The 27094-nt window shown below is 43.3% G+C and overlaps 2 protein-coding genes across 2 annotated transcripts in view; both read left to right on the top strand.

Annotated features, from left to right (window-relative positions):
- Positions 1-9765, top strand: part of LOC109935399 (7-dehydrocholesterol reductase) — a 44669-nt gene extending 34904 nt beyond the window's left edge. Inside the window, exons 6-7 of the mRNA XM_048606901.1 lie at positions 910-1041; positions 8512-9765. Coding sequence (XP_048462858.1) covers positions 910-1041; positions 8512-8976 — 597 coding nt within the window. The 3' untranslated portion in view covers positions 8977-9765. The remainder of the gene's footprint in view (positions 1-909; positions 1042-8511) is intronic.
- A 2779-nt stretch (positions 9766-12544) lies between these two features.
- The window catches only part of LOC125485215 (zinc finger protein 431-like), a 22265-nt gene continuing 7715 nt past the window's right edge, over positions 12545-27094 (top strand). Inside the window, exon 1 of the mRNA XM_048606900.1 lies at positions 12545-12569. Within this exon, the coding sequence (XP_048462857.1) occupies positions 12545-12569 (25 nt within the window). The remainder of the gene's footprint in view (positions 12570-27094) is intronic.

Here is a 27094-nt window from a genome sequence, read left to right as displayed (position 1 = left end):
TATAGGAGGGATTTTATTGAGCTGGAGAGGGTTCAGAAAAGATTTACCAGGATGTTGCTGGGAAAGGAGGCTTTGAATTGTAAGGAGAGGCTGGATAGGCTGGAACTTTTTTCACTGGAGTGTAGGAGGTTGAGGGGTGACCTTATAGAAGTTTATAAAATCATAAGAGGTGAATGGCAGGTGTCTTTACCCTAGGGTGGGGATTTCAAGACGAGAGGGCATATTTACATAAGAACATAAGAAATAGGAGCAGGAGTAGGCCACTGGTCCCATCGAACCTGCTCTGCCATTCAATAAGATTGTGGCTGATCTTCTCATGGACTCAGCTCCACTTAACCATCCTCTCACCATATCTCTTAATTCCTTCACTGTTCAAGAATCATCTATCTTTGCCTTAAAAACATTCAATGAGGTAGCCTCAACTGCCTCACTGGGCAGGAAATTCCACAGATTCATAACCCTTTGGGAAGAAGTTCCTCCTCAACTCAGTCCTAAATCTGCTCCCCCTTATTTTGAGACTATGTCCCCTAGATCTAGTATTTTTAAGATGAGGAGAAAGATTAAAGACATGAGGGGCAATATTTTTTTTGCACAGAGGTTCATGTGCGGAATAAACGTCCAGAGGAAGTGGTGGATGCAGGTACCATTAGAACATTTAAAAGACATTTAGATAAGTACATGAATAGGAAAAGTTTGGAGGGATATAGGCCAAACACAGGCAGGTGGGATTGGCTTAATTTGGGAACATTGTCAGCATGGACTGGTTGGATCAAATGGTGTTTCCGTGCTGTATGACTCTATTTTACCAAAGGCATTATAGAAATGCAGACCATTGTTGTATGAAACATGCATGATTTGTTATCAGCTTTTCATGTGACAACTGTAAAATGAATGAATGACTATTTTTAGGCCATTTATGTGCTGGATTTCTTCTGGAATGAAGCCTGGTATCTGAAGACAATTGATATTTGCCATGACCATTTTGGCTGGTACCTGGGTTGGGGAGACTGTGTCTGGCTGCCATACCTTTACACTCTGCAGGTAAAACTATTTCAATACATCGATATCAATAGATACTTTGCTCTCAGCTTTGTTTTCTATGTGCACCTTAATAGGGGAGTTATAAATGTTCTGATTTATAATTCAAGAAGAATAATAGGCCAGAATTTGAAAACATTCCCCCATTGTGAGTTACAGAGCGGGAAGACAGAGCATAGTAGCCCACACCCCTCATCCCTACAGGCCTGGAACCTGCTTATTGGCCCCTGATATACACCCCACCACCCCCCACCCCTCAAATTTAGACATTGCCTGCTGCTAAAGCAACTGCCCCTCCCTAGGCCCACACTGCAATGTTAAACATAGAAACATAGAAGATAGAAGGAGGAGGCTTTTCATCCCCTCAAGCCTGCTCCACCATTCATCACGATCATGGCTGATCGTCCAACTCAATAACCTAATCCTGCTTTCTCCCCTTAACCTTTGATCCCATTCACCCCAAGTGCTATATCGTTTTGGCATTAACTACTTCCTGTGGTAATGAACTCCACAGGCTCACCACTCTTAAGGTGAAGAAATGTCCCTTCATCTCCATCCTAAATGGTCTACCCTGAATCCTCATACGTGACCCCTCGTTCTCGACACACCCACCATCAGGAACATCCTCCCTCCATCTACCCTGTCTAGTCCTCTTAGAATTTTACAAGTCTGTGTGAGATCCCCCCTTGTTCATCTGATCTCCAGCGAAAACAATCCTAACCAAGTCAATCTCTCCTCATAAGTCAGACCCGCCATCCCCAGATTCAGCCTGGCAAACCTTCACTGCAATCCCTCGAGAGCAAGAGCATCCTTCCTCCGAAAAGGAGACCAAAACTACACACAATATTCCAGGTGTGGCCTCACCAAGGCCCTGTATAACTGCAACAAGACATCCCTGCTCCTGTACACGGAACTTCTTGCAATGAAGGCTAACATACCATTTACCTTCTTTACCACCTGCTGTACCTGCATGCTGACCTTCAGAGACTGGTGCACAAGGACACCCAGGTCCCACTGCACACTCCCCTCTCCCAATTTACAGCCATTCAGGTAGTAACCTGCCTTCTTGTTTTTGCTTCCAAAGTGAATAATCTCACATTTATCCAAATTATACTGCACCTGCCATTGATTTGCCCACTCACCCAACCTGTCCAGATCATGCTGAAGGATCTTTGCATCCTCGTCACAGTTCACTCTCCCACCCAACTTGGTATCATCTGCAAACTGAGATGTTACATTTTATTCCCTCATCCAAATCATTAATATATATTGTGAATAGCTGGGGTCCCAGCTCCGATCCCTGTGGCACCTCACTAGTTACTGCCTGCCAATATGAAAAGGACCCATTAATTCCTACTCTCTGTTTCCTCTCTGCCAACCAGTTTTCTATCCACCTCAATACACTTTCCCCCAATCACATGTGCTTTAATCTTGCATAATAATCTCTTATGTGGGAGTTTGTCAAACGCTTTCTGAAAGTCCAAATATACCACATCGACTGGCTCCCCCTTGTCAACTCTACTAGTTACAGCTTCATAGAATCCCAACAGATTTGTGAAGTATGATTTCCCCTTCATACATCCATACTGACTCTGTCTGATCCTGCCACTACTTTCTAAATGCTCCGCTATAAAGACCTTGATAATGGATTTGAGAATTTTCCCAACTACCGATGTTAGACTTACTGGTCAACAATTCCCTGTTTTCTCTCTGCCTCCTTTTTGGAATATTGGGGAGATATTAGCCACCCTCCAATCTGCATAGACTGCACCAGACTCTATACAATCTTGGAAGATGACCACCAATGCATCCACTATTTCTAGAGCCATTTCCTTTAGTGCTCTTGGATGTAGATTATCAGACCCTGGGGATTTATCCACCTTCAATCCCATCAATTTGCTCAGCGCCGTTTCTTTGCTGATATTGATCTCCCTCAGTTCTTCCCTCTCACTAAATCTTGCATTCTCTAATATTTCTGGTATCTGATTTGTGTCTTCTTTTATGATGACAAAACCGAAGTATGTATTCAGTTGCTCAGCCATTTCTTTGTCTCCTGTTATACATTCCCCCTTTCTGTCTGTAGGAGACCTACATTTGTCTTCACCAATCTCTTTCTCTTCACGTACCTATAGAAAATCTTCGTGTTAGTCTTTATGTTCCCTGCAAGCTAGCTTTTGTACTATATTTTCCCCTTCTTAATCTATGAGTGAGGCGATGGCCTAATGATATTATTGCTGGGCCGTTAATCCAGAGACCCAAAAAGCGTTCTGGGAACTTAGATTCGAATCCCACCATGGCAGATGGTGGAATTTGAATTCAATAAAAATATCTGGAATTAAGAATCTAATGATGTCCATGAATCCATTGATGATTGTTAGGGAAGGAAACCACCATCCTTACCTGATCTGGCTAACATGTGACTCCAGACCCACAGCAATGTGGTTGACTCTTAACTGCCATCTGGGCAATTTGGGATGGGCAATAAATGCTGCCTAGCCAGCGATGCCCTCGACCTGTTAATGAATTAAAAAAAAAAAAACCCTTGGTCCTTCTTTGCTGAATTCTAAACTGCTCCCAATCCTCAGACATTATTTTTCATGGCCAATCTGTATACTTCTTCCTTGAATTGGATGCTATCTCTAATTTCCTTTGTAAGCCATTGATTGGCCCTCTTACACAGTTTGCTTTTGTGCCAGACAGGAATAAACAGTTGTTGCAGTTCCCCATGCGTTCCTTGAATGTTTGCTATTGCCTGCCCACTGTCATCCCTTTAAATAACTCTCCCCAATCTATCAAGGCCAACTAACGTCTCATATCCTCATTTTTTCCTTCATTACGATGCAGCACCGTAATCTCCGAATCAATTATCTCACCCTCAATCTTGATAAAAAATTGTATCATGTTATGGTCACTAATCCCCAAAGGGTCTCGCACAGCTAGATTGGCAATGATTCCCTTCTCATTACATAGCACCCAGTGTAAGGTGGCCTGCTCTCTAGTTGTTTCCTTCACATATTTGTCGAGAAAACCATCCCATATACACTCCGGGAATTCCACCTTGACAGCGTTGTGGCTAATTTGATTTGCCCAATCTATGTGCAGATTAAAATCACCCATGATCACTGATATTTCCCTTAACACATGCATCTCTAATTTCCTGTTTAATGCCATTCTCAATGCCATGACACCTACAAATGTTTTTTACTCCTTGGTATTTCTCAACTCTACCTATGCAGACTCCACATTGTCAGAGCTAATATCATTTCTCACTATTGTTTGAAGTTTCTCTTTAACCAGCAATGCCACTCCACTACATTTTCCTTTTTGCCCATCCTTCCTAAATACTGAATACTGTAGGACATTCAGTTCCCATCCCTGGTCACCCTGCAGCCATGTCTCCATAATCCCAATTATATCATACACATTTAAATCTATCTTCGTGATTAGTTCATTCACTTTATTGCAAATGCTCTGCGCATTAAGGCACAAAGCCTTTAAGCTTGTCTTTTTAACATTGTTTGTATTGTTCTTATTTTTCTCAATCGCCCTATCTGAATTTAGTCATTGGCTTCTCTGCTTATCACTTTTCTTATTCCCTTTTCTAGCTTTTGTTTTTGTCCCTGCACCCTCCTTCTGACACCTTACATAGGTTCCCACCCCCTGGCATAATAGTTTGAAGCCTCCCCAAGTACTCTAACAAGCACACTCCTTAGGACATCAGTACCAGTCCTGCCCAGGTGTAACCCATCCCACCTCCCCCAGAACCGGTCCCAATGCCCCAGGAATCTGAAATCCTCCCCCGATACCATCTTTGCAGCCACATATTCATCCAGTATATCCTGTCATTTTCTACTCTGACTAGAACATGGCACCGATGGTTATCCTGAGATCACTACCTTTCAGGTCCAATTTCTTAACTTTCTTCCTAGCTCCCTGTATTCTGCTTTTAGGACCTCATCCCTTTTTTGTACCGACGTGTACTATGACCACTGGCAGTTCAATCTTCCCCTCCAGAATGTTCTGTACCCGCTCCGAGACATCCTTGACCCTAGCACCAAGGAGGCAGCATACCGTCCTGGAGTCTCTTTTACAGCAACACAAACACCTGTCCATTCCCCTTACAGTTCAGTCCCCTATAACTATTGCCCTCACACAATTTTTACCCCTCCCCTCTGCAACAGAACCTATGTTGGTGCAACGAGTTTGCCTGCTGCCGCTTTCCCCTGAGAGGTCATTCCCTTCAATAGTATCCAAAACGGCCTGTCTGTTTTGCAGGGGAATGGCCACAGGAGATTCCTGCACTACCTGCCTATCTCTCTTGCTCTGTCTGGTGGTCACCCATTCCCTTCCTGCCTCCAGAGTCTGAGCCTGCGGTGTGACCGTCTCTCTATTCATGCTATCCATGATACTGTCTGCCTCGCGGATGCTCCACACTGTCCCCAGCCGCTGTTCCAGCTCTGAAGCTCAAGCTTCCAGGAGCTGTAGCTGAAGACATTCCCTGCACGCATGCTGACCCAGGGGACTGGAACTGTCCTCGGCCTGCCACATGGAGCAAGAGGAGCAAACCAACACTTTGAGCTCATCTGTCATGGTTTATCTCTTTAAATTAAACCTTGGAGAGTACTTTATATTAGATTAAATCAAATCCAGTTATCTGTGGCCCTTCTTTCCTGGTCCATGTACTACCCCATGAGATTAGAAGCCAAAAACAAGTACCAAAGCCATAGAAGTTGTGAGGACGTCCCTGCCTTTCCCACTACTCACCAATCAGCTCTCTCCCTTGTAGTCACCTGCGGCAGGACAAGACCACTCACTTTCCCTTGCTTGTGACCTTCGCTTTTTTTTGGTTGGAGAAGGAGGGAGGGAGGGATGGAAACACTGAAGTAGTGTTTGGGGTTTAACTGTCCCTTGACAACACTCCCTCCACAAACCACTGTTTGGTAGAAAAACAGAAGTTGCTGGAAAAGCTCAGCAAGTCTGGCAGCATCTGCAAAGAAAAAAATCAGAGTTAACGTTTCGGGTCTGGTGACCCTTCCTTGGAACTGATGGTAGCTGGGAAAACTTTGGTTTGTACGCAGAAGATAGGGAGGTGTTTGGTAGTGCTGACTGCACCAGTGCAAATGTTCACCCCGACTGCCAATCAGCATCATTGCACCTCTCTGCTGGACACTTGCCTTCACTTGAACTCGGAGGGTGTCTTGCTGACGTCCTCCTGGTAATGGTGACAACACCAATGCAAATCTTCACCCTGACCGCCAATCAGCATCTTCACAGCCCAATTACTGTCCACTTAGAGACTTTAAGTCTCTGCTGCTGGGATTTACCCAGTGGTGGGATAGACCCATGTCAATTGCCCAGTAGCATTTGAGCATAGGAGGTAGTGTTTCCTTAATGGGTCATTGGGCTTATACCCCAATTGCCCCCTGTCCAGTTTACCATTTTCTCCTGTTCTTCACCGTCTCCAGCTAATCCATCCCCACTCCCTCACCCAACACCCTCCAAACTTTGCCCCTGACAAGATTATCTCCCACACTTACCTCGCACTCACGCTGCAGCTCCTGGTGGACTGGGGGCCACTGTAGTCCCAGTTGTGGGACTCAGGTGGCACTGCCAAGGCTTGGGAACTGCCAACCATTTCACTGGTCAGCATCTCTAAGCAACAGGACCTCCTGCCCCAAAGAGGATTGGGTCTTCTCTCTGTATTGCTCAGTTTTCTGCTGGAATGGGGGTGGGCTTACCACACTGACTTCTTCAGAAGGTGGGGCAGAGTGGAATTTGGCACTTTGTTAAAAGCCAACCTCACTGATGAGCAGATGTGAATGTGGCACAAGCAGAAATTTACCCAAAAACTAAAGCACAAGTAGCAATAGTTACAGAAACGGAAAATAGATATCATCCAGATCTTCTGTATTTGGACCTGTACTGCTTGAGTATCTGAGGAGTCATGAATGGTGCCGAACATTAGTGAATGTCGCCACTTCTGACCTTATGATGGAGGGAAGGTCATTGATGAAGCAGCTGAAGATGGTTAGGACTAGGACACTACCCTGAGGAACTCATACAGGGATGTCCTGTAGTTGAGATGACTGACCTCTAACAATCACAACCATCTTCCTTTGTACCAAGTATTACTTCAGCAGAGAAATGCCCCCAGACAACCCCACTTCCAGTTCCCATTGATTCCAGTTTTGCTAGGGCTCCTTGATGCCGCACTGAGTCTAATGCAGCCTTCATGTCAAAGGCTGTCACTCTCTCCTCCCCTCTGGAATTCAGCTCTTTTGTCCATGTTTGAACCAAGGCTATAAGGAGGTCAGGACCTGTGTGGCCTTGTTGGAACCCAAACTGGGCGTCACTGAGCAGATTATTGCTGAGCTTGTGCTGCTTGATAACACTGTCGATAACACTTTGTATCAGCTTACTGATGGTTGAGACTAGACTTCTGGGGCAGTAACTGGATTTATCCCGTTTTTGTTGGCAGGGCATACCTGGGCAATTTTCCTCATTGTTGGGTAGGTTCCAACGTTGTAGCAGAACTGGAACTGCTTGGAAAGGATTCTGAAATGGCCCCAGCAAGCCACTTAGTTCAAGGCTAATTAGATGTGGTTACCAAATATCCACACTCGAATAAGTAATTTTTAAAAAATGCAGTGGAATCCAATCTTCAGCATCCACTCTTCTGAATCACCAGAATATGGTGTTCGAACCTGATTTTAAACCCTCCTGCAAAATGGCACCTCCAACATTTCAACTACCCTCAGTGCATTGGCATGTTCTGTGACACTTCTCTCCAGAATCTTCTGTCTGAATTGTGAATGTTACCAACTTAATGTCTCCGTGTTTTTTTTTAATTTTAAGAGTATAGAAAGATCATGAGCAGATTCTGGGAACCTTTGACAGACAGAGGGCTAGACACTGTACAAGTGCAAACTGATGAATATTTATTATCTCGTTGCACTATATACAGAAACATGTAGGTGGACTTCATTAGGCACTTCTTTATCATTTCTAGCTTCCATCTGACATCAGTGGTGATGCAGTCTAGCTATTAGTATAAACTATCCCTACTGTTTCCCCGCCAATGGGTTTTAGGCACTGGAGAGTACATTATCCACCTACCCTCCGTGATTATACCAATGACAGGGATAGTACAAGGTTTCCCACCTACCAGTGACCAATTGAGCCTTAAATGGGCAATTTATGTCCACTCAAGGACTTCAGATGCCATCTGGATTTTAATCAATTACTATTATTATAAACTTATACTACAAGCAAATCACATTTACATGCTCAAACACAGAAGGATTCATTAATACATGCCAGATCGAGTCTCAAAAAGATGGGGAATTAAAAATGTATTTCAGACTTGATGATGCTGTGATTGTGTAGAATATCTCTGCATTGATAATTCTGGCCAAGCAATTGTAATTAGAAAGATCGCAAAATTGTAAGTTCTTTTTGTTTTCAATGTCGCAGGGTCTGTACCTAGTCTACAACCCAGTACAACTCTCAACTCCCAGTGCAATAGGAATCCTTCTCCTGGGTCTGATTGGCTACTATATCTTCAGAATGACAAACCACCAGAAAGACCTCTTCAGGCGCACAGATGGGAATTGCAAGATCTGGGGCAAGAAGCCTAAATACATTGAATGCTCCTACTTATCCAATGATGGTAAAAAGCATCACAGTAAGCTGATGATCTCTGGGTTTTGGGGCCTGGCTCGCCATTTTAACTACACAGGGGATCTCATGGGTTCACTATCCTACTGCTTGGCTTGTGGATTTGGACACCTCCTGCCTTATTTCTATATCATCTACATGTTGATCTTGCTGGTCCATCGTTGTATTAGGGATGAACATCGCTGCTCAAGTAAGTATGGTAAGGACTGGAAACATTATACTGATGCAGTGCCTTACCGCCTGATACCAGGTGTCTTTTAGGATAGTTCGTATCATCGTTGTACAGTTTTCAGAAGCCCGGCTTACTTCAGTCAACGAAACGTTTGCATCACAAATTCTGATTCACAAGTAAATATTTTCATGGGCGTAACAGATGAAGCATTATGGGTTCTGAATATAACAGAAATCTGATCACATTCATAAAAGTGACCTATCCAATTTTAACAAACTTACTTGCGCTTCCTGTGTAAACTGACCAAAGTTAGACCAAAGTCTAACCATTGATGTATTAGAAAGGTGTTGCCTGAATGGACATTAAATTTCTCCAAATCAATGGATGGAAGTGATAAATACCAGCACAAGCCTAGTGCCTGACTATTTGGTTTTCACCTGTCCTAATCATTTCTTGTAATTTCATTTTTTAAATGCTGCTTTGGGTATGATCCCCAAATAGAATGATGGAATTTCAATTTCTGCAAGAGATATATGCTTAAAATTTGCTCCTGTGCAGTTGTAGCACAGTTGTTAAACCATTCATTTTAAACGAGTTAATGATTACGGACAAGTCAAAAGACTTGTATACATCACCTTTCATGACATCCCAATGTTCCAAAGTGCTTTGTGGGTGTTGAAGTACATTTGAAGTGAAATCACTCTTTCAATTTTAAAAATGCAGCAACCAATTAGCAACAAACTCTCATCAACATCATGTTGGTCCTGATAGAGTCGTAGAGAGTACAGCGTGGGAACAGACCCTTCGGTCCAACTTTCCATGCTGACCAGATATCCTAAATTAATCTAGATCCATTTGCCAGCATTTGGCCCATATTCCTCCAAATCTTTCTTATTCACATACCCATCCAGATGCCTCCACCATCTCCTCTGGCAGTTCATTCCATACACGCTCGACCCTCTATATGAAAAAGTTGCTCCTTAGGTCTATTTTAAATCTTTCCTCTCTCACCTTAAACCTAAGCCCTCTAGTTTTGGACTCCTCTAACCTGGGGTAAATCCCTTGACTATTCACCCGTATCCATGCCTGTCATGATTTGATAAACCTCTATAAAGTCACCCCTCAGCCTAATGATTTGAGAAACAAATGTTGGCCAGGACACGAAGGGCAACCCCTCTGATCACCAAATGAGCTATCTTTAACCTGAATTTTAATGGCCAAATTCTGTACCACTTTTGTCAACGAGAATAATTGGGCCTGAGGAAAGTTCAGAACGTCTTCCCAAAAGTCTGTCTTTATCTTCTTGATCCTATGATAAAGAAACAGGTTCACACACCATCAAGACAACATTAACAACTGCAAACACAATAAGCGAAGTATTGGACACGTGGCCTCTCAATTCATTAGTTTTCAATACGATCATGGCTAATCTTCTGCCTCAGTTCTATTTTCCACCGTGACCCAAAATAATATTCCTTGATTCCCTTAGTGTCTAAAAATCTGTCAATCTTAAACTTGAATGTACTCAACAAATGGGCATCTACACTTTACCGTGACAGGGAATGTCATAGATTTGTAATGCTCTGTGAATATACTTGTCTTCTGATATGTGCTGTCCGTTCTCAGTCCTCAATAAATGACCTTTTAATCTAAGACTATGACCCATTGTTCTACACCACCCAGCCAGCAGGAATATTTCAACATCTTGTCCATCAAGCTCTCTAATTTTTTTTTCTTTCAGTGTGATTGCCTCTATATCTTTCAAACTCCAGAGTTTATCGAACCATTCTACCTTACAGCTGGATTTAATTTTTCCCCCGTCAATGACTTTGTAAGCACTGGGGAGTACATTATCCACCTCCCCTCAGTGATAATTTCAATGACAAGGATAGTACAAGGTTTCCCACCTACCAGTGACCAATTGAAGCCTTAAATGGGCAATTTATGTCCACTCAAGGACTTCAGATGCCAACTGGATTTTAATTAATGAGTCTCCAATGGGTCCAGGTGGCATTAGGGTTAGACTCAGGGAGCAATGCCCACCTGCTGAGATGTAACTCTACTGACTGCAGGTTTCCTTACCCCCCCACCCCCCACCCCAGGGCCTCTCAAATCTCAGTTGCGTCCCCTCTCCTCCAATATTTGAGGCAGCAATGGCTGTGGTGGAGCTCGACTAAGTAATAACGGCTGCTTTTGCACTCTAATGTACAGGGCTCCAATGTCATAGATCTCTTCTGCCAAACCCCCCTACCCCATCCATCCTCTCTCACAGTTCTCACTGAGGGGTCACAACAATTTTCAAGTGTCCAAATGGTCTCATAGTGGGAAGATGTTTGGGAATCTCTGGCCTAAGCTTTAGAACATTTACTAATCTTTTCTGATTTAAAAAAGAAATCTGCTTTTCTATTCTTCCAACCAACACGGATAATGTCACATTTCACCATTTTGTACTTTGCACACAGACTCCCATGCTCACCTGTCTGTATTTGGCAGTAGCCTCTTTGTGTTTCCCTACAGTTTATTCCCATTTAATGCAAACATTATCCACTTATTCCTACTGTATTGTGTCAAGGAGCCAATTCTCAATCTAAGCTGATGTTATTGGCCCAATTATATGATAGAATCATAAAATCTTACAATACAGAAGGAGGCATTCAGCCCACCTTGTCTGCACTGGCTCCTGAAATAACTACCCAGCTCTGTAATCTTGTGTAACAACCTTTGTATAGGACTTTGGACTCCAGTACCATCAGCTCTCTTTAATGTAACCCATTCAAGAATATAGCGTGATCCAAAAAATGATTTTTTTTTCAAAAATTATCTAACGATCCTAAAAAAATTCATCTCGGGAGTTCTGCAGCATATAATATTTGGGAAATAATTTTACATTTATTCCAAAGTGGCAAAACTGCTGGAAATTCCTACTTTTGTCAGTTACATGGAGGGATCAGGCTGTATTAGTGAGCGAAGTGGCCATATAATCCACTAGTGGTTGCAAATGACTGAGGAATTTTGCATGTAGTCTTGATTCAGCTTTGTACACAAATTTCCTCAGAGGGAGAGGGAGCTCAGCCCCTCCCTCGTATGCCCTGGTTATCTATTAATAGCAAGTCATTGCAAGGAATGTTTTGAAACACTCTGAAGAATTGAACTTTTCTCTGCTGTTGTTGGGATGTGTTGTTATGAAAGCTTAAAATTGCCTTGGTAAGCAGGAATTGAAAACGTCAAAACATTTTACTGGCTACATTTAGTAATTATCACATGTAACATTTTCACATGGAATCAGAGATTCTCGACATTCGGAACAATCCAGCATGTCAGACTGTTGCGTTTCTTTTTACAACTGAATTTAGTTTCCATGTTTCATCAAAGCAAATATAAACACCTGATTTTGCACAAGGACTACGAATTTATTGAAAAAATCCTAAACTTGGGGAAAAAACGCAAAAATAATTAACAAAGTGTTGTGCCTGTTTATTTTTAATTGTATTAGTTAAACAAGTAGATTGTTTCCGATATTTATAATTCCTGAAAAATATTGGAATTTGTTTCAAACTGTGATTGTAGTTTGATGTAAGTTGTCAAACCAACAAACACACACTGTCCTACTTTCTATATCCCTCTCTCTCTTTCTCTCTCTGTCTATAAAATGTAGAGATGGTTGAAAAAAACCAGGTCCAAGGTATTTTTAATACTGTTGAAATTCATGTAATAGTTTTCTATTGCAGTATATTTATGCAAATGAATAAAAATGTAGCAAACTGCCTCAAAATATTGGTATACTGCAAATTAGGACTATCTTCTTCTGACTAATTTTTGTTTATTCAATGCTAACTAGTTGTATTCTTAAATAAATCTTGGGCTTTGCAGTCTTTGTAAAATGATTTTGTTTCATTATATATACATTTCATTAACGGAATTCACTTCAAAAGATTCTGATTGTACTTCAGTTCGATATTAACATCACAAACGTGTTTGTCCAACTAGCTTTTGCCATCATGGCATTGTTCCTCTGGCATCACAACATTTTAGAATTTTTTTTGGTCTACAGCATAATTGTAGCAGCATTTTCAGAGGTTAAAAATGAAAATATTTGAAAATAACATTAGTTAGGCAGTAATAGAGAAGCAAAATGCTGGAAGTACTCAGCAGGTCTGGCACCATCAACGGATAAAGGAACTGAGTAAATAATTCAGGTCTGTAGCCTTTAAGCTCAGATAATAGGTCACAGATCTGAAACCTTTAGCTTGATCCTCAATTTGGGACCACAATCAAATGCTCAGATAATTTCCCTGTCTCAGTCCCACCATGCAATCTTACAATGTAAATGCCCTCGTTAGGCTGGCAGAAATCTCAGCACCCAGTCAGTGATTTGTCATCGGGGTGAGAGTTGCCTGCAGACCTCAAATGACAAAGGCAGATAGCTGCCATGATGGAGCTTGCCCCTGCCTTGTGAAAGAGAAATGGCAGATAATTGGAGGAAGACCACACACCAAGGTGGCAATGGGGAGAGGGTGATTTAGTCATGGAGAGATGGTGACACTATCACTGGACTAATAATTCAGAGCCCAATCAAACGTTCTGGGGGCATGGTTTCAAATGCCACCAGGATAGCCGGTGGAAGTTAATTAATTTACTAATTCATGAAATAAAACTGGAATTGAAAGCCAATCTCATGAAACAGTCATTGATTACTGTTGATGGCTATGTTCCACCAACCTTCTCTGAGGAAGGAACTCTGTCTTTTTCTGTTTTGTCCTACATGTGACTTCAGACCCACGGCAATGTGGTTGATTTATAATCACCCATTTAACCACCCATTCAGATGTTCCAAACTGCTGTGGAAAGTCAAAAGGGAACAAAATAAGTTTTGAAAATCAAAAGAAAAATGAGCTGAATTTTTTGTTCAGCATGCTAGATAGAAAGAAATCCCACAGCGTGTGTCATGTGAATATGCTCAGAAGGTATTTTGATTGAGAAAGAAAGCAAAAGGAGACTGCATTACTAATTACAACACAGAGTGAAGAACCAAGTTTAGATGATTCTGAATTGGACATTCCTCAAATTAAGTTAGAGACAAAAAAAAACTGCAGATGTTGGAATCCAAAGTAGGCAAACAGGAGGCTGGAAGAACACAGCAAGCCACACAGCATCTGGTGGAAAGGAGAAGTCAACGTTTCAAGTATTACTGTTCTTCAGGACTGAAGAAGGGTTCATACCTGAAACGTTGACTGCTTTTTTCCTCCAGATGCTGGCTGGCTTGTGGTGTTCTTCCAGCCTCCTGTTTGTCATTCCTCAAATTGGACAATGAGGAAGTTCTCAAAAATTGGGATAAACTATAGAGTTACTTTCCATAGAAAAATCAAAATGACCAGTGAGAATTATTACAATCGCTTGGAAAGATAGGTGGGAATAAGCTGGGAAGTACTGATCTTATTTAACATTGACTTATCTGACATGGAGGCTCAGTGATTAGCACTGCTACCTCAGTATCAAGGATCTGAGTTCGATTCCAGCCTTGGGCTATTGCCTGTGTGGAGTTTGCACATTTTCCCCGTGTCTGCGTGAGTTTTCTCTGGGTGCTCTGCTTTCCCGCCACATTCCAAAGATGTGGCCATGCTAAATTGCCCATAGTATCCAGGGATGTGCAGGCTAGGTAGATTAGCCATGAGGAATGCAAGGTTATAGGGAGAGGGTAGAGGGGAATGGGTCTGGCTGGGATGATCTTTGGAGGGTTGGTGTGGACATGTTGGACTGAAAGGCTAGAACAGCTTCTTTCTGGCCATTATCAGACTGATGAATAGACTCTGTATCCTCAAATAATGCTGATCTTGCCGAGCGCACACCCTGTGCAATGTAACCTCTGTCTAAACCTTTTTGATCTGTACATCCTTACTTCCTATGATCTGCCTGTACTGCTCGTAAACAAAACTTTTCACTGTACTTTGGTACATGTGACAATAAATCAATCAATCAGTCAATGTAGACATTCTATGATTGTAATTACACATGGTGTGGATATAGGAAATGCTGTTCCAATTGAGCAACATTCTTGTAGACAGCCCTGTAAAGTTGGCACAGGTTCAAAAAGCGATTGTCTTTGAGCGGTGTTCAATCGACTAAGAGGGAAGTACTACGATTCCTGGGACTGAGTAGTTTTTATTGAAATTTTGTACCGAATTTTAGCAGTGTGGTGCACTAAACCTTGCTTCTATAAGTTCTCCTACCACTAGAAGTAACACTGACACTTTACCTCCACAAAATTGTGAATTTTTGATTTCTTGTCTGCTTCCTGTTTCATCACATGCTGTGCTACTTTTAAATACTGTCTAGCCAACTCACTGGTCTATTTAATCTTTCCCTAAAATTTGATATATAGTCCAAAAATGTGGTGTCTGAACTCTGACGCACCAATTTTTCCTTCATTCAAGTGGTCTTCTCACCTCATGCCCAAAATTTAATTCAGATGAACTGAATTTGATTCATTAGGTGCATCCCTAATTGCAAAAAGTATAAATGGAATTCCTTTATCGCAATCTTCTGAATAGTCTTGACTACAAGCACTCAACATGGTCTTTAAAGTTTGATGCCACTGCTCTAATATATCACTGTTCCTTCACTGTCGCTGGGTCAGAATCCTGGAATTCCCTCCCTAATAATATTGTGGGTCAACCCACAGCAGGAGGACTGCAGCTGTTCAAGAAGGCAGCTCACCACCACCTTCTTAAGGGCAACTAGGGATGGGCAAGAAATGCTGGCCCAGCCAGCGATGCCCACACCCCATAAATGAATAGAGAAAAAATGTACACTCAAGTTGACATTCTTCTACCTCATCATACTTCCCAGATACTTTCTCTGATAGTCGTGCAAATACCTCACTAGCTCAATGTACCAACTTCGTTTGGATCAACAATACCCGCTTGATCAATGGCCATTTCATTTGTTTAGCCAATTTCTCAAATGAAATGAAAAAGGCTTCTACATCCTTCTTGTCGAACTTTGGCAATGCTTGGATACATTTAAACAGATCTCCACCAGGTCTTTAGCTACAATGGGATTGCTGTCCATCACTGTCCTCATCACTACTACTACTTTTCACTTCTACATCCACCATTTTAAATTGATTTTGAGTTTTCAGTTCCAACTGCTGAAGATCAAAAACTCTCTCTTTCTCCCTTTCTTCTCCAGGGCCATCCTTTCCTTTTATTTTTGTTCAGCCAGGGCTATTCTTTCCTTTTATTTTTCCTAATCTTTTAATCATAATTCAAACTGTTTCATTTCCTTTTCTCTTGCCATTGTCTCTAATACAAGCTGCTTCATTTGTAATTGAATCTTAGTCATTTCCAATGATTCTGATTGCATTCCTGGCAATTGTAAATGCTGCGCTATTGCCACAAATATTTCCCCTTTCCTCACAGACACAACTTCAACTTGTTTGCCACTTCCAAAAGTTTTGCCTTGCTCACTTCCTGTAAAACACCCAAAATTACTTCTTGCACCCCCAGGAAATTCTTCGTGACTGAAAGAGCCATTATTAGTCAGGTACACCCTGTTTAAACCAACTGAATGCAATACTCAAAATAAGGAAACACCAGCACTCACCACTCTGCGTTTGATTCCAATAAACCTAAACTTAACCTGGAATTAGAGATATTGATCCTGACGAGAGCCCCTGATTTGTTATGGATCAGACCAAACCTCCTCAAAGCATGTCAAGGAGATAGCCTAGACCCTAACTTTTTCTTATTTTAAAAGTAAGTGCCAGGCATTGAGTTCTGGATGCAATTCGATTGGTTAAACTACCAGACTTGAAGCAAAACACACTTTATTCATATACTATAGTTAAAATACAAGCAAAAGAAAGAAGGATTGGAATAATTTCATTCTCTTGGAAAATTTAAAAGAGTGATAGATTATTTAACTACTAAACATCAACTGTTCCAATGTAGTAACATCCCATAAACATACCTTTGGCAAAGGCAAAATCAGTAAAATAGATGATCTCATATGTAATTCTCCAGTCGGAGGAAATAACATCAACAAAAAAACTCTGACAGACAGAGAGAATTCAAGTGTTTTGCTGCAGCAGGGAGAGATGTATTGCAGCTTCCAAACTCTTAAGTAAAATCCTGGTTCTGTGAGAGCTTGACCTCACCCATTCAGGCTGCTTCTATTTTTCCAACTTAAAAAAGACCAAGGCCTTACAGGCTGTTTACTTTATTGGCTTGAAGCAGACCGTTTGTCGTCTTGTCTCAACCTCTCGTCATTAAAAAAAACCAGGACAAAATACACCTCACAATGCCATAGTATTATCACACGATGAAGTAAAAAATTTTACATCAGGACATGCTGCATTGATCTTTCAGAAAAATGACTATTGGGTACCTGAGAAAGTTCCAAAAATCAGTATGTTTAAATTATTCTTAAATGTAGCAGCTAGACTACTGCTTCCATTCAAAGACCAAAGCCTAACAGACCCTCATCTGAACTAAAGTTTGATTTGAAAGTCTCATCAATTCTGTAGCTGTTAGTATTGTAATATTGTTGACAAGGAATTGAATGGACTGTGAGGGAAATCTCATCTCTTTCTTCATCATTTGAAGTTTGATCCTTGGCCCCACTGGAATGTTTTTCCTATTTGCCTTTTCAGAAAAGAATCCCATATAATCTCTGCAGAGGGGAGCCTCTTGTCTGTCGTCCATTAAATGTGTTTGGGATTAAGGGGTATTAGTTTAACTTCAATAGTAAACTCAGCTCTTACCAGTTTATCCACTTACTGTAAGAATACATTTGTTTCTAATAAATGAGGTCTTTTGCATTTATTGGAGATAACTAATGAAAGTTTCATACGACAGTAATAAAGAGAAACAAATTTACCATTTTGGTAATTAAACAAAACATTAGCACTTGAGGTAGTTCTTGTGGTGTAATGGGACTTCTTTACTAGCACACTGTTCCTATTAGAGTCGCAACAGGATTCACTGGATCTGTACTGAATCTGTTGATGCTCTTCATCAGAGCTCATCGAGACTTGAAACGTTAGCTTGCTCTCTCTCCATGGATGGTGTCTGACCCACCGTGATCTCCAGCATATGTTGTTTTCAGTACAGATTCCAGCATCTGCAGTAACTTGCTCCTTCACTGAATCTCTTCTATGTTTGTGAAATGACGTGAAAAACAAAGATATGTGAAGAAACCATGTCTCATTGAGTGGCGAAGCAGACTCAATGGGCTGAATGGCCTACTTCTGCTTCTATATCTTATGGTCTTAAGTACTTAACTGTTTTTCATTTTCATTTCTTCTCAAGGTCTATAAGAAAAGTTAAGTAAAGTGAGACAACAAGGTGCAGGGCTGGATGAACACAGCAGGCCAAGCAGCATCATAGGAGCAGAGAGGCTGACGTTTCGGGCCTAGACCCTTCATCAGAAAAGGGGGAGGGAAAGGGGGTTTTGAAATAAATAGGGAGAGAGTGGGAGGCGGATAGAAGAGGGATAGAGGAGAGGATAGGTGGAGAGGAAACAAACAGGTCGAAGAGGCGGGGATGGAGCCAGGAAAGGTGAGTGTAGGTAGGGAGTTAGGAAGGGGATAGGTCAGTCCAGGGAGGACGGACAGGTCAAGGGGGCGGGATGAGGTTGGTCGGTAGGAGATGGAGGTGCGGCTTGAGGTGGGAGGAGGGGATAGGTGGGAGGAAGAACAGGTTAGGGAGGCAGGGACGAGCTGGACTGGTTTTGGGATGCGGTAGGGGGAGGGGAGATTTTGAAACTTGTGAAATCCACATTGATACCATTGGGCTGCAGGGTTCCCAAGCGGAATATGAGTTGCTGTTCCTGCAACCTTCGGGTGGCATCGTTGTGGCACTGCAGGAGGCCCAGGATGGACATGTCGTCTGAGGAATGGGAGGGGGAGTTGAAATGGTTCGCGACTGGGAGGTGCAGTTGTTTGTTGCGAACCGAGCGTAGGTGTTCTGCAAAGCGGTCCCCGAGTCTCCGCTTGGTTTCCCCGATGTAGAGGAAGCCACACCGGGTACAGCGGATGCAGTATACCACATTGGCAGATGTGCAGGTGAACATCTGCTTGATGTGGAAAGTCTTCTTGGGGCCTGGGATGGGGGTGAGGGAGGAGGTATGGGGGCAGGTGTAGCACTTCCTGCGGTTGCAGGGAAAAGTGCCGGGTGTGGTGGAGCTGGAGGGGAGTGTGGAGCGGACAAGGGAGTCACGGAGAGAGTTGTCCCTCCGGAAAGCAGATAAGGGTGGGGAGGGAAAGATGTCTTTGGTGGTGGGGTCGGATTGCAGATGGCGGAAGTGTCGGAGGATGATGCGTTGGATCCGGAGGTTGGTGGGGTGGTACGTGAGGACGAGGGGGATTCTTTTTTGGTTTTTATTGCGTGGACGGGGTGTGAGGGATGAGGTGCGGGAGATGTGGGAGACACGGTTGAGGGCGTTCTCGACCACCGAGGAGGGGAAGTTACGGTCCTTGAAAAACGAGGACAACTGAGATGTACGGGAGTGGAATGCCTCATCCTGGGAGCAGATGCGGCGGAGGCAAAGGAATTGGGAATAGGGGATAGCATTTTTGCAGGAAGGTGGGTGGGAGGAGGAGTATTCTAGGTAGCTGTGGGAGTCGGTGGGCTTGAAATGAATATCGGTTTCGAGGTGGTTGCCCGATATGGAGACAGAGAGGTCCAGGAAGGGGAGAGAGGTGTTAGAGATGGTCCAGGTAAACTTAAGGTTGGGGTGGAAGGTGTTAGTGAAGTGTATGAACTGTTCGAGCTCCTCGTGGGAGCACGAGGTGGCGCCGATACAGGCATCAATGTAACGGAGGAAGAGGTGGGGTTTAGGGCCGGTGTAGGTACGGAAGAGGGATTGTTCTACATAACCTACAAAGAGGCAGGCGTAGCTTGGGCCCATGCGGGTACCCATGGCTACCCCCTTTGTCTGTAGGAAGTGGGAGGAATTGAAAGAGAAGTTGTTGAGTGTGAGGATGAGTTCGGCTAAGCGGATGAGGGTATCAGTGGAGGGGGACTGGTTGGGCCTGCGGGACAGGAAGAAGCAGAGGGCCTTAAGGCCATCTGCATGGGGAATGCAGGTGTAGAGGGACTGGACGTCCATGGTAAAGATGAGGTGTTGGGGACCGGGGAATTGGAAGTTCTGGAGGAGGTGGAGGGCGTGGGTGGTGTCACGGACATAGGTAGGGAGTTCCTGGACCAAGGGGGAGAAAATGGAGTCTAGATAGTTGGAGATCAGTTCGGTGGGGCAGGAGCAGGCGGAGACAATGGGTCGACCAGGGCATTCAGGTTTGTGGATTTTGGGAAGGAGATAGAAGCGGGCAGTGCGAGGTTGGGGAACGATGAGGTTGGAGAAGTGAGTCTTGTTTTTGTTCATGAGGAGATATGCAGACAGAGTTATTTTGTTTTCCAATGTATTTGTCAGACAGAGCACATATATGCTGTTTGTGGAAAGAACTAGTTCTTTTGGGTGGGCAGGTGGAGAGGGAAACCTTTGATCTGAAGTCTCTGGATTTACCATATCTGAGAAAGCAAATCACTTCAGTTTGTACAGCACTCAGGTATGTAAACACAGAGCAATATTGATAGACTCAGCAACCTAGTGGCTGTGTATCACAAAGGGATGGGTTGGGCAGGCAAGGTCTTTTGAAAAGGAAGTTTATCACAGCAGTGTATACAAAATGTGTTATTTGTCTGGACATCAACTGTATATTATCCCTTGATAAGCTTCCAAAGGAAAATGATAAAACAGCTGATTCGACAGTGTGCATATTATTACACATCAATTATAGATGAATGCACCTACTGTTGTTATTTATTCTCACCACAAGGTAAAATGATATCTGCAAACCTCCACAAGCAACAGAACTGTGTAAATTATTGAACAAGTGGAGATAAAATTCTTATCTGCTGATTTTATGAGAAAGACAAAATGTTTTATATGATAATTTTATTTGCCTTTATGTTTTGGTAAACTTTGCAGACAGATCTTTTCTACTCATTCCCCGTGCATAGGGCACAGGAAGAAGTTGTAAGAAATGGATCTTTCAAGGATTTAGGCATCTGGTTAGCCTGGGACTTCTTTGGTTTCTTACATTTGGAACACAAAATTTACCTCAGTATCAATGTGAGTGATTCTTATCTAATCCGTCTTAATCCTACAATGCTTCGTAGAACATGGTAACAACCTCTTCACTATTCTATAGTCTGCCATTATTTACAAAATCCAGAATGCTGCTGGCCATTTATTTAGCTTTATTTGCCTGCATGCAAACACAATGACTTCTACATTTGAATCTTTTTGTCTCTGTTTATTCACACCCCCACAGTCCCAAACCCAACCGTTAAACTATATGAGCTGGACCAAAAACAAAGTTGCTGGAAAAGCTCAGCAGGTCTGGCAGCATCTGTGAAGGACAAAACAGAGCTAACCCTTCCTCAGAACTGATAGTGGCTGGGAAAACGTCAGTTTATATGCAGAAAATAGGGAGTTGGAGGGGGTAGGGAGTAATCAATAGGATAGAGCCCAAAGAGAGAGAAAGACAGTTGGACAGACAAAGGAGTTGCTAACGATCAGGCTGGGAGGGTGAGTAATTGTTAATGAGGACTGTTAGTGACTAACAACAGAGGATGTGTAGTGGCAGGCTATGTGGTAACAAGGCCTGGTGTGTGGGATAGGGGGCTGGGACATGGAGAGTTTAGGCCCTAAAATTATTGAACTCAATATTGAGTCCACATTGTGAGCAGCGAAGGCAGTAGACCAGATTCTGGGAAGTGCAGGTGAAGTGTTGCTTCACCTGGAAGGTATGTTTGGGTCCTTGGATACTGGGGAAGGAGGAGGTTAATTGGCAGGTGTTGCACCTTCGCCAGTTACAGGGGAAGCTGCCGTAGGGCTGTGGGGATGTGTTGGGGATGAAGGAGGTGTGGACCAGGGTGTCCCGGAGGGAACGGTCTCTGCGGAAGGCGGACAGGGGAGGGGAGGGGAATATGTGTCTGGTGGTGGCACCTCGCTGGAGGTGGCAGAAATGGCGTCTGATGATCTTTTGGATGTGGATGCTGGTGGGATGGTAGGTGAGGATAAGGGAACCCTATCGCTGTTGCGGGAAGGAAGAGAAGGGGTGAGGGCGGAAGTGTGGGAGATGGGTCGGACCTGATTGAGGGCCCTGTAGACAACGGAGCTTGGGAATCCTCGGTTGAGGAAGAACGTGGACATTTCGGAGGCTCCCTTGTCAAAGTTGGCCTCATCTGAACATATGCGACAGAGACGGAGGAACTGAGAGAATGGGATGGAGTCTTTACAGGAAGTGGGATGTGAGGATGTATAGTCCAGGTAGCTGTGGGAGTCAGTGAGTTTGTAGTCGATATTAGTGGCCAGTCTATGCCCAGAAATGGAAACAGAAATGTCGAGGAAGGGAAGAGAGGAGTCAGAGATAGACCAGGTGAATGTGATGGCTTTTCCAGCAACTTTGTTTTTGTTCCTGATTTACAGCATCTGCAGTTCTTTCGGTTTTTATAAACTATATGAGCTGCCTGGTTGTCTGTTCTGCTCACTTCACAATTACAGTCCTGTAGATTTTCCAGCTCTTTTCACTGTTGGCTTACATTTTCCCACTACCTGAGTCAAAATACCGAGATCACTGACATTGGAAGACACCGCTTCTAAGATTTCTCCAATTCAAGCAACACTCCTGAATCCTAACCCCTTGTTTCCTGCTTGCTGACGCAACTTTTATCAATGTTGCTGCATATCATTATAGACCTGAATTTTCACTCTTGTGGACATCATACGCTTTCTGAAAATGCAAACTCATCAACATCCTGATGTGGAGGTGCCAGTGTTGGACTGAGGTGGACAAGGTCAAAAATCACACGACACCAGGTTATGGTGCAACAGGTTTATTTGTGTCTTCCAATAGACCTGTTTGGACTATAACCTGGTATTGTGTGATTTTAGACCTCGTCCTCGAGTTTAACCTTCATCTGTACAACTCATCACTTCTTCTAAGAGGGACTTGATAAGATGAACGGCTGTACATCAGCATTTTACTTCAGAAATGTAATCCCTACTTCTTGGCCTAATCACAGATCAATACGTATTGAATAAATATCATCTGGTCTTAATGCAGGAAATGGAAAACTCTTTAATTAATAATTTGCAGAGAGTTTGAAACCGTAGCAGAATAAGTTCATGTTGGACACTGGATGGATACTAGTAACAAGCTTCATCACAACTTCAGCTATTTTCTGGTCTATACATTAATGACCCAACGGTTATCTCCCCTGCTCACTTTTCTAATGGGTTCAAGAAACAATGTTGACTGCCACTTTTGGGATCAAAGCTGTGAATATAGCCCTAGTAGGCTATTCATTGGCTCATAATATACCCCATTTTACTCTACCATCTTCTAGTTTGCTTAAAACCTGCTCTCATAGTTTTTGAAATTCAACCCCATTTGCATGCAAGAGCAGTGTATTTCACAGGAGTACAACATGCTTAAGTTTGAAACTTGCTTGCACAATTTGCACCTTTTTATTTTGTGAAGAATTGCCATCTTTTTGTCATACGCATTTGTGCTGAAAGCCTGCAATTTGTGAAAATTGTAACATTCAGAATTAATGAGAGTTCTAAGGGTTTGCTACACTTTATTGTTACAAAATCTTCCCAAGCTCCTTCTTCCTCTTAGGCTCCTCCTCAGGATTGAGGGTAACTTGCTTTCACTCCAGGCTTGTGAGTTCTGAGGTGACCAAGCAGTCCAATGCTGGACGTATCCATCCTGGCACAGTTGGAGCAGGTGCTGTTTGAAGAGGTGGGTGTGATGCTCAGATTTTCACATGCTCCTTCCACCGTTTGCAGTTGGCCTTCCTCTGGGCCTGTCGGAGATGCTAGAGATGATTGGCATCTTTGCAGATGCTTCCTCTCCATTTTGAGTGGTCATGGGCAACAGATTCCAACAAGTTGGTGGATATGTTGCATTCTTTCTCAGGGATGCTTTAAGAATGTCCTTGAGCAGTTTTCCCTCCCCTCCCGATAACCATTTGACATGTCAGAGCTCGGAGTAGAGTTTTGTGTCAGGCGACTGGGCAATTTGACCACCTGACTCCTTCCACCACCACCACCAAATTTTGCTGATTTTCCAAAACCAGCAGCTTGAAGCTGAGGATGCAGGCCTAAGAGAAGACACTGATATTGGAGAAGGCTGTTAAGAGGAGTTTATCTTCTGGATATGTAACCTTTCACGTGTCTCTAGTTTGGAGCTCAGCCTCTGAATCGGAAGTATCATCTAAATACTGCAGGTCAGTGCCAGAGGGTGGAGTGCCCTCGGGGCTTTGAACTGAAAACGACACACGTTGAATAGTTTCCTGCTCATCCTGAGGAGAAACTCAGAAACTGTTAGCTCAATTGGCTGGATATCTGGTTTCGTAGCGTGAAATCAACAGTGCGGGTTCAACTCTCACACTGGTTTAGATTATCATGAAGGCTTTTTTCTTTGTTCATTCACGGGATGAGGGCATCGCTGGCCAGGGAGCATTTATTGCCCATCCCTATTTGCCCAGAGGGCAGTTAAGAGTCAACCACATTGCTGTGGGTCTAGAGTTACATGTAGGCCAGACCAGGTAAGGACAGCAGTTTCCTTCCCTCAAGGACATTAGTGAACCAGATTGGTGTTTCTTGACAATCGACAATGGATTCACGGTCATCATTAGGTTCTTAATTCCACCATCTGCTGTGGCGGGTTTGAACCTGGGTCCCCAGAATGTTAACTGGGTCTCTGGATTAACAGTCCAGTGATAATACCACTCGGCCATTGTCCCTCCTCACCTCTCTCTAATTAGTGAGCAGCTCTCTAGTCCTCTGGGACCATGGTGATGTAACTATTGCTGACATTTCAGGTTAGACCTGCTGCAATGTTCCAATGAAGTCTGATGCAAGCTGGAAGATAGGACCTCATTTGCCACCTTGGTACTTTATGGGCTTCAGAACTCGACAATGAATTCAATGACTTTTGACCATGAACTTAGACCTCAACTTCTATCCATCCATCCCACCTCACAGGACCACCAATGTGCAAACATTTGCTCTCAGCATACAGCCATAGAGATCTACAGCACAGAAAAAAGGCCTTCAATCCATCAAGTCTGTGCTAATTACCTAACTGTTCTAGTCCCACTTTATCACACTCAGCCCATTGCCTTGCATGCCTTAGCATCACAAGTGTTCACTTCAATACTGCTTACATGTTATGAAGGTTTCTGCCTCTAACATCTTGGGAGGCAATGAGCTCCAGCATCCCACCACCCTCTGCGTGAAAAAAACCTTTTCTCTAAACCTCCTGCTACTTACTTTAAATCTATGCTCCCTGGTCATTGCTCCCTCCATCAAGCAGAAAGTTTTTTTCCCATCTACCCCGTCTATGCGCCTCATAATTTTATACACCTCAATCATTTCCCCTTCTGCTCCAAAGAAACAGCCCCAGTCTATCCAATCTCTTTTCATAACTAAAACACTCAAGCCCAGGAACATCCTTTAAGTCTCCTCTGCACCCTCTCCAAGGCAATCACATCCTATCCTGTGAATGAATGAAAACAGAACAGATTTGTGTGATGGAGCATGCTGTGCGTGAGTGTGGGATCAGGTGATTGGCATGTCAATGGATTGATACTGAGACCAGGAGGTAGAGACAGCACCTGCAGTTTTTATTCATTCACAGGATGAGAGAGTCATTGGACGGACCGGCATTTTTTTGCACATCCCTAATTGCCCAGCGGGCAATTAAGAGTCTCAACCATATTACTGTCGGGTGTGGAATCACATGTAGGCAGACCAGGTACGGATTGCAGTCTCCTACCCTAAAGGGGTAAGTGAACCAGATGAGTTTTCTGACATTGGATTCATAGTCATCATTAGACTCTTAATTCCAGAATTTTACTGAATTCAAATTTCCACCATCTGCCCTGGCAGGATTCAAACCCAGGTCCCCAGAACATTACTGAAGTCTTTGGATGAACAGTCCAACGATAATACCACTAAGCTGTTGCCTCCCTGTTCCAAAACCCCCACATTTGCCTGGTTCTGAATTCTTGTGACTTTAGCTCTGTTTGCAATCTCAGGTCTGTCCATTATATCCTCCAGCAGTGTGGGAGCGATCTGCTGGCCAATCTGCCTGATATCAAGTTCTCTATTTTGTTCCGTCTTCTCTTTATCTCAGCCTACTTCCCTGTTTTAGCAGGGGCCTTAATCCTTACATTTCTACCTCTGATGCACAGTCAATGTCCTGATCCATTAGTCATATTTCACTGTCCAAACTGGTAGGGGAGTGCCGGCTTTTCACTGAGAGCTTGTATTGAAACCATCCTTATGTGCCTACCCAGGTGGATGAAAGATGTCAAAGTGGAAGATGGGAGTTCTTCCTGCCCAGAAGGAAAGAACGGAAAATGTGTGAAGTGACATATATTGGTCCATCTTGTCTTGTGTACCTCAAAATGGAGCTTCAGAATGACCAGTATGCTCCTTGCCAAGTATTGCTGTATTGTTTTTTAATTATTCCTTCAGTCTTGGAGGTGTCCTGACCAATATTTATCTCTCCATTGACATCACAAAACAATTATTGCCACAGCATCCCACAACATTTCCAGTGTCTACACCTCGAAGTTTCATTGATTGGAGAGCTCCTTTGGATCTACCAGAGTGACAAAAAGGCTCCATATCAATGCATAGAGCTGGATGAACACAGCAGGCCAAGCAGCATCAGAGGAGCAGGAAGGCTGACGTTTCGGGCCTAGGCCCTTCTTCAGAAATGGGGGAGGGGAAAGGCGTTCTGAAATAAATAGGGAACTTCTTCAGGGTAGGCATCCTTAGAAGAGGCTTCGCAGTGGGGTTAAAATTGTTTCAGAGATAGCAGGAACTGCAGATGCCGGAGAATCTGAGATAACAACTTCCCTATTTATTTCAGAACCCACTTCCCCTCCCCCATTTCTGAAGAAGGGTCTAGGCCCGAAATGTCAGCCTTCCTGCTCCTCTGATGCTGCTTGGCCTGCTGTGTTCATCCAGCTCTCCAACTTGTTGTCTCAGATTCTCCAGCATCTGCAGTTCCTGCTATCTCCATATCAATGCAGGTTGTTGAGTATTTGCTTCACTGTTTTACACAGTGAGATATTGCGGATGTTTTACACGGTGAGATGTTGCGGATGTTTTACACGGTGA

The sequence above is a fragment of the Rhincodon typus genome, chromosome 17, assembly GCF_021869965.1.
Source record: "Rhincodon typus isolate 14 chromosome 17, sRhiTyp1.1, whole genome shotgun sequence".
Taxonomy (NCBI): Eukaryota; Metazoa; Chordata; class Chondrichthyes; order Orectolobiformes; family Rhincodontidae; genus Rhincodon; species Rhincodon typus.
Note: the sequence above shows the minus strand (reverse complement) of the source record. Positions and strands in the feature narration are given on the sequence as shown.